General features: G+C 34.2%; 1 protein-coding gene across 1 annotated transcript; it reads right to left on the reverse strand.

Annotated features, from left to right (window-relative positions):
• Positions 1–404: 404 nt before the first annotated feature.
• Positions 405–2,583, reverse strand: LOC110018725 (homeobox-leucine zipper protein HOX3-like). Its single transcript, XM_020716137.1, has 4 exons — positions 2,460–2,583; positions 2,120–2,331; positions 1,950–2,029; positions 405–803 (listed from the first exon to the last, which is right to left on the reverse strand). The coding sequence occupies exons 1-4, from the start codon at positions 2,515–2,517 to the stop codon at positions 560–562; spliced, it is 594 nt and encodes a 197-aa protein (XP_020571796.1). The 5' UTR covers positions 2,518–2,583; the 3' UTR covers positions 405–559.
• Between the last annotated feature and the right edge of the window lie 8,284 nt (positions 2,584–10,867).

Below are 10,867 nucleotides of genomic sequence, written 5' to 3' on the forward strand. Positions count from 1 at the left end.
TGAACAACAACCAAAATACACAGTGCAGTGATTCAACTTTTGCACAATTAGAACATTAATTCGGGATCACATGATAAAGCAAATCCAAGTCATATATAATAATCCTATATCCTTTACCATAAAACCCCCGTTCACATTTTTAATTACACATAACAATCAATCATGCAACAACAATCATACATTCATGCCTCAAATACCACATAAATATATATTTTTCATCATCATGACCCATGGCATTGATCAACCCAGGAAAAAAAAAACAAAATCGCACAATTTCAGCTCTTAAAACCTTAACAAAAAAATAAAATAAATTATAATAATCAACTTAAGTAGGCATGTAAAACTTTGTTCATACTACAAGAACAAAGCCCTCTCAAGTTTTCTCCAAGATAAAACTGAACCAATGCAAGCACACTAATAAAACCTCAACTTACCAGTACAAAATCCTTGGCCTAACATCAGTCAGCGACCAAGACTCGTGCAATCAAATATCTACAACAAAATTACATATCACCACCTTCCTACTTCTTACCCTTGAGACATACTTATGATGGATGAATTAGGCCGCGGTAGACGGCGGCCGGCGATGGGTGGCCATTGTGAGGCGTTGGCAACGAGGGCACATCGTGAGGGCGGAAGCCGGCATTGGCTGACGAGTGAGCGGGGAGAGGACAGTGGGCGGCGCAACTCTCAGAGCTCGGAGCTCCTCCACCTCCCTCTGCAGCCTCCTGTTCTCTTCAGTTAGGGATCCGAAGCACCTCTTCAGATACTCGCATTCCATCTCTGTCTGCTTCAATTTTGTTCTGCTTTTCCGGCAACCAACAAAGAAAAAATGAATCTACTGCTTCAGCAAACAGAGCAGTGGAAAATATGTTCTTTATGGCTACATGAAAATTTAAAGTTTGTAAATTTGGGATGAACTTCTTATAACCATAAGATCATAAGTTTCTCACTAACAAACTCCTTAATTTATGATATATTATTATTTTTTTTTTTGGTATTAGATGACTGAAAATCATGAATCAAGCTTTATCACAATAATTTCGATTTTTTTTAAAGATTATTTAGTACTTATTGTTAAATATTAAATAAATTATATATTATAAAATGCAAGTTATGATTTGAAAAATGAGCACGCGCAGCACGAGTTAAATATAAAATGCGAGTTAAGATATGGCCACCAACTTGTGATCACTGCGCTCGACCTCACACGAGTGGTCAAATCAAATACTAAGAATATTCGAAGGTTAAATTTTGTTTTTATTTTTTATGAATAATAAATTATCTTGATTTAAATGCATGCTTCTAAAACCCAACGAAAATCACAACTCAAATATCAATCACATTACTTAAGAAAATAAAACAAAATTTCTATTTGGGGCAGCTGTAGCTTATTGAATAATCCGTTGATAAGTTGATTAAAAATAATTTGCTCCAAAACTATTATAAATTTTTATTTTTTTGGAAGCAAGACCGCAGTCAGAAAGCTCCTACCCCACCTAGATAGATGCGACGTGAAAATATTTTTTGAGCATTTTGAAAAAGCATAAGCTGTTAAAATGTAGTTTACCCAAACAGGTTAGGTACATTCTCAAAACGCCACCGCATCAAATAAGCTGCCCCAAACGAGAGAACAAATATGCTTTCGTGTATTTTACCATCTTCTCAAAGCATTAAAGTAAAATACAGAAAAGAAATGTAGATGCAAATATGAACCTAGTGATTATTTTTTGCTTTAAGAAAAAGAAAAGAAAAGATCAGCAGCCCCTAAATTTTCAATTGCAATAATCACAAGCAACTTGAAAAGCATCGTACTGCCATTTTCAATTGCAATAATCAAAGGCATCTGAAAAACTGGCCATTTAAAAAATAAATAAATAAATAGCGCCATTAAAAAATGAAAGCCATTTTCAACCAAAAAATAAAAGCGGATGAAAGGTACTACTCACCTTGCCCGGCGGTTCTGAAACCAGACCTCGACCTGCCGAGGCCTCAATCTCAGCTTCGAAGCCAACGCCTCCTTTTGCTTCTGCACATTTCCACCCACAAACATCCGTCAAATCACAAATCACTCCCCAAAAGTTGCCATTTGCAAAACTAAATTAATTCAACTTCTTACAGGATTCAAGGTATGATTCTGCCTGAAGCTCTCCTCAAGCATTCTCGACTGTTCCTTGGAAAGCCGGAGCTTCTTCGGCCGGTGGCCGCAATCTCCATCGCCATCACCGCCATCTTCCTCCTCACCCTCCTCCCCGCTAGCCGGAAACTCCTCCTCCCCTCCACTCGCCGGCCTATTCATGTCCAAATCCCTCACGTTGCTTCCTCCCCCTTCTATCTCAAGGAAAAGAACAACTTTCTTCTTAAGATTAAAAAAAAAACAAAACTTTTTTCTTGGTTGAAAGAAATAGAAGCCTTAAACATGAAAAAAATCGAATTTTGAAGAAGGGAAGGGAACTTGCCGGAGCCAGATGGGGAGCTCAAGCCTGGTATGGCCATGGTCAACTGAAGGTCCTCCATGAGGGAGAAACAGAGAGGAAAAGCAGAATAAGTAGAAAGAAAATTAAAAAAAAAAAAAAATTTGGGAAGCAGAAGAGGAAACTAATTCGAATTTCCTGCGATAAGACTTGTCAACATATATAGAAAGTGAGCCGACAGGAAATTGAATACGTATTTTAAATGAGAGTTGGTGAGGCGCAAAACTCATCCGTGCTTCACTGTAAAGTGGGACCCGATTGTCAACCTGCGAAGTGGGTCCCACCAATGGGACCGGTTCGTAAGACGGGTAATAAATCGGGTGGCTTTTAAAAAAAGTGAGATTTGACTGGTGATAGTGGGTTATAAATTTGAATCCGGGGGATTTGACACGTGTACAACGCATGGGTAGGATGATTGCAGGAAAATCGCCGGCAGGTCTCCTTCTTTGGTGACGCTGCGTCGGCTTGTCGGGGGTGGGGTCGGCTGCTGAAATGATTGCTGGCCGAGGGAGACTTTTGCAGGAAACTACTTGAACTTTCTGTTTTTGCACTTTAGAATTTTAATTTAGGTCCATGATGCAATTATTGAATTGTTTTTCCTTTTTTTTTTTTTTTTTTTTTTTTCGAATTTAGCTCCATGATGCAATTATTGAATTGTTTTTTTTTTGGTTTTTCCAGTTCCGTCGCGGGTTGTATTTCGCCGTTTGGATGTTCTGAAAAAGCCTCTTTTAACGCTTTGCTTTGTTTTTTAAATTTGATAGAGTACCCGGAAATGACTTGAGTTTTTTATGAGCTGCTCAGGAAATTTTATTTTAGAGAACCCGAAGCGGACCGGGATATTTCAATACAATCATGCTTAGACTCTTTAAATAGGATTTTTTGTGTTAATTAATGTGTGCCGAAAGATTTGTGATCGAAGAAATGTTATTTAATATTTTTATATCACAAGAAAACTCGGGTAATTAAAGTGATTATTAGAGATACCAGTGAAAAACTCAAGAAATAGGAAAAATTCACGAGGCCTAATCCACATACTATAATTGTGAGTACATAAACATACTCCTCTCATGAGTTAGAAGATGAAATTATAAAGTTGATGCATAATAATACTTCAGCAATAAAAACTGTAGCAGTCCGCGAAGACCGTAGTTGATTTCTATGGAGGCAGTAGTCCGCCGCGAATATTATATATGATGGTTGTAGCATTAGCTTGCCATAGATGTCGTAGTTGAAAACAATAGTAATAGGCCATGTGGGTTGTAGATGAGTGTTTCAAGAGCGCCGATTGACAAAAAATTTTGTAATAAGGAGTCGCAATAACGTCCATAGGCCACATAAGCAAGAGTTGGGAGTTGTGTAAGCTGTGAGCCACGTAAATTGTAATTCGTTACAAAAGTAGTAGCATGGAGCTCAAATTATGTCCTTAGGCCTCAGAGACCGGAGTTGGGAGTTGCATGAACTGTGATAAAGTTTATAAGACTCGAAGGCCGGAGTTAGAGCTATAGGAGCTGTGATAATATCTGCAGACTATATAGGCCGGAGTTGGGAGATGTGTGAGCTATGAGTAGGTTTATGAACAACCGATTTTGAGACGTTCTTGGGGAGGTGTGAACTCGGATTGAAATAAAGATTATGGACTAAAATCGATATTCAGATTGAAGCACTACATGAAAAAGCACTAAAATCGACAGTGAAAGCAATGACCTCAATTTAAGTCTGAAAAAATGCTCTACTTTTCAGCGGTCTAGCGATAACTTTTACTTTTGGTTATTTACGCGACATAACTCCATGATAGGTCGTCATTTATCAACAATAATATTTTGTTGAGGTTTTCAATTATTATCGATGCATTAAACCATCGATTATAAGCAAATATTAACTAAAGATCATATTTCATCGGTTATCTTTGAACCTGTCGCGTATTTATCGACGTGTATTTTAATAAGAAACAGAAATTTCTGTCAGTAATAGTGTTAAGAACCAACAAATTGAAAGTCGTCTATAAGTCATTAGAAATATTTCTTTATACCAACTAAATTGCGTCCCTCCTGGTCTTGCCCTAATCCTCCCCCCTCACCTACGTTACTCCTCTCTACCCAAAGCCCTCGCCTACATCTCTCATCTCCCTGAAAGCCTTGCATGTCCCTCCACCCCTCTCTGTTTCATCCAAAACCATCCATCACCTTCGTCACCGAACCTTCACGATATAGTCACAATAGGAGCTAGCTAGGAACGCGATGACAAATTCGCTGCTCATACTTACCTAAAACTACCATTTTTCTCCTCCTTTAGCTCCTCTCTTACTCAAAACAATCAAGGAAGGTAACTTCTTGTCTTCGTTTTCCTTTTCATTTTCGTTTATTGTGAAGAATGTTCTTAAGGTTTATGGTTTAGTAACTAGGAGGATTGACCTAATATTTTCCTATTTCAGTTGGATTATATTAGGGATTGGCTTTAAGCCCATATGTATTTGCTTTAGTTATGGATGCACTTGCCAAACATTTATAGAAGGATGCACTATGGTGTATGTTTTTTGCCGGTGATACCCTTCTTATGGATAAGGCTAGAGAAATAGTTGAGGAAAAACTTAAATTATGGAAGTAAACTGGAGTCTAAAGGACTTCATTTAAGTAAATCTAGAACTGAATAACTGAAATGTAATTTTAGTAGTAAGAGTTTTAGTGGCAGAGTTGTAACTACGAGTGATCAAGTCATTAAAAGGTGTGAACGTTTTAGAAATCTCGGGTCTCTTGTTTAAAGTGATGGTGATTTAGATGGGGATGTGATTAGTAGATTTTAAGTAGGTTGGTTGAAGTAGAGGAATGCATTTGGCCTATTGTGTGATAGAAAATACCACTTATACTTAAAGGAAAATTATGGTCATGAGGCTTGCAATGTTCTATGGCATAGAATGTTGGCCTTTAAAAGAGAAGCTTAAAACAAATTTAAGTGTTGCTGAAGGTGAGAATGCTTAGATGGATGGGTGGTTTGACACATAGACAAAATGAAAAATGAATATATTCGTGATAGGGTTTGTGTAGCTTCATTGGTGGAAAAGATTAGAGAGAGTCATCTTAGATGGTTTGCTCACTTTTGACATCGTCCATCTGATGATCTGGTTAGGAGAGTAGATGATTTAGATTCAACTTATGTGAAGAAAGACAGAAGTAGACCTAAGAAGATTTGGACATATTTTATAAAAAAGGATCATAATGTATTAGAATTAAATGAAAATATGACACTTAACATTAGGCAGTGGAGAAAAAGCATTTTCTTGGCTAAACCATTTAGTGGGATAAAGGCTTGTTGTTGTAAGAGACAAAATGCGTAATGAATATATCCATACAAAAAGTTGGTGTAGCTTCAATGGCCGACAAAATTAAAGAGTCAATGGTTTTACATACATACCACTAAATTCCTACGTATTTATATTTCTGAAACTTACACTTTGCATTTTAATACAACTCTTCATGCACACGTAAGGTTAGATATTTGAAAAGAATGAAAGTTTGGTTGTTAGATATGTAATTATATAAGAATTGAGAGTAAAATTTTCTATCAATAGTTAAGGATTAAGCCAATAAATGATACAAACCTTGTTGGATCCAAATTTATTTGGATCGATCCTCAATCTGATTTCCCACATAGGGTAAGGGAAGATTTACATACAAACCACTCAATTCCTTTGTGTTTACATATCTAACACCTAAACTTAAATATTTTACATACACACCACATTTCCTATGCATGAAAAGTGCATATCTTTTAAGTAAAGTTAAAGTGGTTATGATATATGCATATATATATATATATATATATAAAGAAAGTGTATGCTTTAAATATCTAATGAATTGAGTGGTATGTATGTACATAAATACTTCAAAACATAAATGTAAGGTTTAGGGGTTAGATATCTATATACACCAAAAGTTTTTATTTTAAATTAAAATATACAAATTTATGCGTTATATATGTATATACAACTAAATTGGGTGGTATGTTTGTAAATGCCCTTTATATTTTTGGTTTAGACACTACCATGCAAGTTTATGTATTAGATATATAAATACATAGGACTTCAATGGTATATATGTAATTTCCCCGTAAACTAAATTTGTAAGTTTCAATATTATATTTTTAAATACAAAGAAATGGGGTTATATTTGTGTAAATGCCCCATATGTTATCGGTTTAGAAGTAGCTACACAAGTTTAGGAGATATGTATATATATATATGTAAATACATATGAATTGGTTATTATGCATGTAGATATTTTAATTTTGAATTTTGATTTCTAACTTTTAGATAACTCAGGTTCCTATGTCTTAACCACACTAATGCAAGCATGTCAAATAAGGTGTCATCTGAAAAACAAACAATTGTTTGTACCATAAATTCCCATGTCATATACTATCTAATTATGTAGTTATAAAACATTCTGACTATACTTATGGTGTGCATATGAGACTTCTCATATGCGCATACAACACATTTTTAATGATCATATTTTACGTTATAACTCCTATTTTTTTAATTTTATTTTTAAATCTATAGGGTGTCAATGGATATTGTGAATTTAACATCATGAATTTATAATAAATTGCAGCAAGAAGAAAATGACTAACTGACAAGTTATTGAAATGTGTTGAATATCCATACAAGCAACATCATAATTTTCTCCTTATCTTTTCGAGAGTGTGCCCATATGAGAAGTACAACAATCTTGTATTTTTAATACCAAACATAGTATGGTTGGATTTATACCGTAGGAGATTTCAACCAAATGATTGGTACTTAACTTCACATAGTGGGTAGGAACCACATATTGATTATCAGGTTGGTGCTTTAACAAGCTCTACCCCTCCAACGGAGCTCGATTCTACTATATTATAAAAAATTATCTATGATATAACAAGAGTTTAGTTTGTTGAGCAAGTGATTGAGGATGAGCCTCCAAATAGAGAAGCTAAAAAATTATATGAATTATTAAATGCATGATAATGTCAATTGTGAAAAGGTTGCATCACTCATTTTGAGTTAATCAGTGTCTCTAGAAAAGTTGAGCATTGCATTGGACTAGAATATGCTCCAAACATATTTTAAATATGTTACATGATTGATGAAGGAGATAAATTTGATGGAAAATATAGTAATAGAGGAGCTACGCAGAATGAAAAAATTTGTGCAAAAATTAGGGTCAACTTTAGGGATAGAATTTTGTGTTAAGTATTTTATGTAATACTAGATAGCTGATGTAATGGAGACTCAATGCATGTTTTATGATGCTCAAAGATTCAATTTATACAGCAAGAAAAATAAGAAATAGTAGAATAATCCATACAAATTTCTTTTCTACTTTGAACTCATTTCACATCTTCAAAGACTGTTTTCCTCTGTATGAATTACTGAACTTATGGAGATGTGATCGTGAGAGATAAAGCAAATTTAGTTTTTTGAGTCATCTAATAGATAGAGACAAATGTACACATTTGGATCAAACTTATCCTCATTTTGCAAGTGAATCACCCAATGTTAGATTTGATTTTTGTGATGATAGTTTCACAGCATATAGTCAGGTTACCTCGCCATAATCTTATTGGCTAGTGATAATTAAATTGTATAACTCACTATATGTGATGTTCATAATTACTCCTTTTATGTTTTTAACACTAATCAAACCTAGTATACATAGCCTAAAGGGAAAAGAAATAATGTGTATATGTAGCCTTTTATAAAAGAGCTTCAAATCTTTTGAGAAATAAATTTGTTCACTTATTGTGTTTTTATAAACAAAAATGTTGAAATAAAAGCTATCCTGATTTGGATAAAAAGCAACTACCTTGCATATTATATGTTATTAGAATAAAACACTGGGGAATGTTTGCTTGCTCTTACTGCATGGATCTATTAAAAGCATTTATTATAAAATATGATTGGAAAAATTTATTGTTCAACTATCACCGAATGTTTTTATCTGTTGATCACTCATTCAAAATGAATAAATATGTCTTTCTAAGAAATAGAGTTGAGAAATTATGACCTCCATTAAGGATAATTATGGATGACTTTTGAAAGATTATTAGTGTAATTTTAAAGATTACTGTTTTTATAGAGCAATCATCACATCGTTTCTCTCATTCTGGTGTTACTCATAACTAGACAAAGTGGAGTATTTTCTGGGTTCTACTCTACTAGAAGATTAATTTTATTAAACATAATCTTGATGTCAGGCACAATGAGAATTATTTTTTACATTATCTTCAATATTGTGATAGATGTTATGGGTAAATCAAGGACAATGTGAAATTCAAAATGGACTAGAAGGGGTGTTGCAAAAGAAGAGTGCTGCAGCATTAAGAGAAAGTTATTAGAAAACTTATGAAGCTTAAAGCCATTTTCTTACTTTAGAACAGTGAATGATAATATGTGAATGGCTGCAGAGTCTAAGGCTCTTTAGCGAGTATGCATCTAATTTGAGTCACTGTGTCAATTTAGGAGCAGAAAAGATATTTGATATGACAATTCATGACTATCACATTTTCTTGCTTTTCTTACTATCTAGTATATTTAACATTTTGCTAAACTAGATATTGAATATGTTATTTAAAATCAATGCAATCATCAAGAATTTATGTGCACCTCAATTGAAAGTAAAATCATTTAGATAACTTAAAGTTACCATTACAATGACACTATGAAAAATTAAGAGAATAATTACTCTTAATTTTTTGGACTCAGTAGAGCATCTACTGATACGTCTATCTTATGTATCTATAGTAGTGGGCTTAATTCAGTACCAACGAATGTATTCATCTAAGAGGTGGGAGCATCCAAACGTCCAATTATATAAGTTACGAATAATCATTACCATATTGTACTAAATAATTGATGTTATTATAGATGTTCAAATAAATTAAAAAGAACCTTTAAAAAAAGCACAACTTGGAGGCTCACAAGCTTTGAGTCTCACAATGTAAGTCAAACTTTTTTTATGAGAAAAATATTTTTTATACATACTATTTTGAGCAATAACAAACTATACATGAAGTTATATGTGTGGTGCTTTCGTAGCCCATGTTTTTGGTATTTTGACAATGAGGTGAATCATTAGGAAGATGTAATTTTTGTTATCTCAAATAAAGAATTTTAAGCAGTGATTGTTTATGTTCTACTCAACTATAGTGAAATTCAATTATTTCTTGAGTAAGATGTGTAATAGCCATCAATTGTTTCAGTTAGTAAATAAAGTGATAGATTTACTTAAGTAATACAACTTTAATTATGTGATCAGGTTATTTATTTGCTAATTAAATATTGAGACTGAGAGTCTTCTCGAAATAATTTTTAAAGAAGTGTTCTCAAAATGGTTCAATTATATGTAAGTTCTACTAACTCGTCAGATTACTAGTTTCTAAGTTGAAATTTTAAATTAGACATGCTTATTGATTTTTTTTAATAGTTTCATGATCAAAATAATAGAGTTACGAAATTTGGAGTGATAGGTCTTGCTTGGGGGCCTATACACATTGCGAAGAAGTGGCCAATATATAATTTGAAGGGCTATATATTTCTCCTATGCTTCTGGTCTGAAGTAAACTAGGATAAATAATTTTGGTGCTTGTATTAAAGGAAACACCCAACTAGGTAATGATATATATGCTGTGAGATTCTTCAAGAAAAAGTGTGTGTATAATATCTTGATTCTAATGAGTGTAGTGTAATTATTTTCAACTGAGAGTGGTTTGATCTTATTTCTAGTTGGGGAATAAAAACATAGAAACCATATGACATCAAGATATGACAAATTTAATCCATTCACTCTAGCATGTCAAGCCACTCAAGTATATTACCTTTAGGGCTGTCAAAACGGCTCATTGTTCGTGCACAGCTCGTGTTCGACTCGTTAAGAAGCTCGTGTTCGGCTCGTTACCTTCGTTCGATAAGTTAATGAGTCGAACACGAACAAATATGTGCTCGTTTGTGTTCAGCTCGTTTTAGCTCGAAATACTACTTATGTGCTCGTTTTTGTTCAGCTCGTTTTAGCTCGAAATACTACTCATCAATTATATATATATATAACAATTAAGCCCAGAAGCTTCAATCGTCTTCGTCTTATCTCCTTCCTCCCTCTTCGACAATGACAACTGACTGAAGTTAATGGAATCCATACCATCGACGCCGTAGTTGCTCAAGGCGGTGACACTCACCCATGTCCGGTACCATCGGGGTGACTCCCTAGGCCACTTACTCGCATGGGTTTCGCTGATTCCTATATTCATTAGTCTTGGCGGCTCGTCACCCACTTCTTATTTCGGCCGTTTTATGACTACGTGATTAGGGTTGTCAAAAGACTCTTTGTTCGTGAACAGATCGTGTTCGGCTCGTTAATCAA

Source organism: Phalaenopsis equestris, unplaced genomic scaffold, assembly GCF_001263595.1.
Source record: "Phalaenopsis equestris unplaced genomic scaffold, ASM126359v1 Scaffold000032, whole genome shotgun sequence".
Lineage (NCBI taxonomy): Eukaryota > Viridiplantae > Streptophyta > Magnoliopsida > Asparagales > Orchidaceae > Phalaenopsis > Phalaenopsis equestris.

Coding starts and splice junctions, on each gene's coding strand:
- LOC110018725 (XM_020716137.1), bottom strand. CDS start 2,517: ATGGAGGACCTTCAGTTGACCATGGCCATACCAGGCTTGAGCTCCCCA. Junction 2,332..2,459: donor GAGCTCCCCATCTGGCTCCG/GCAAGTTCCCTT, acceptor TCCTTGAGATAG/AAGGGGGAGGAAGCAACGTG. Junction 2,030..2,119: donor AGAATCATACCTTGAATCCT/GTAAGAAGTTGA, acceptor GGAAATGTGCAG/AAGCAAAAGGAGGCGTTGGC.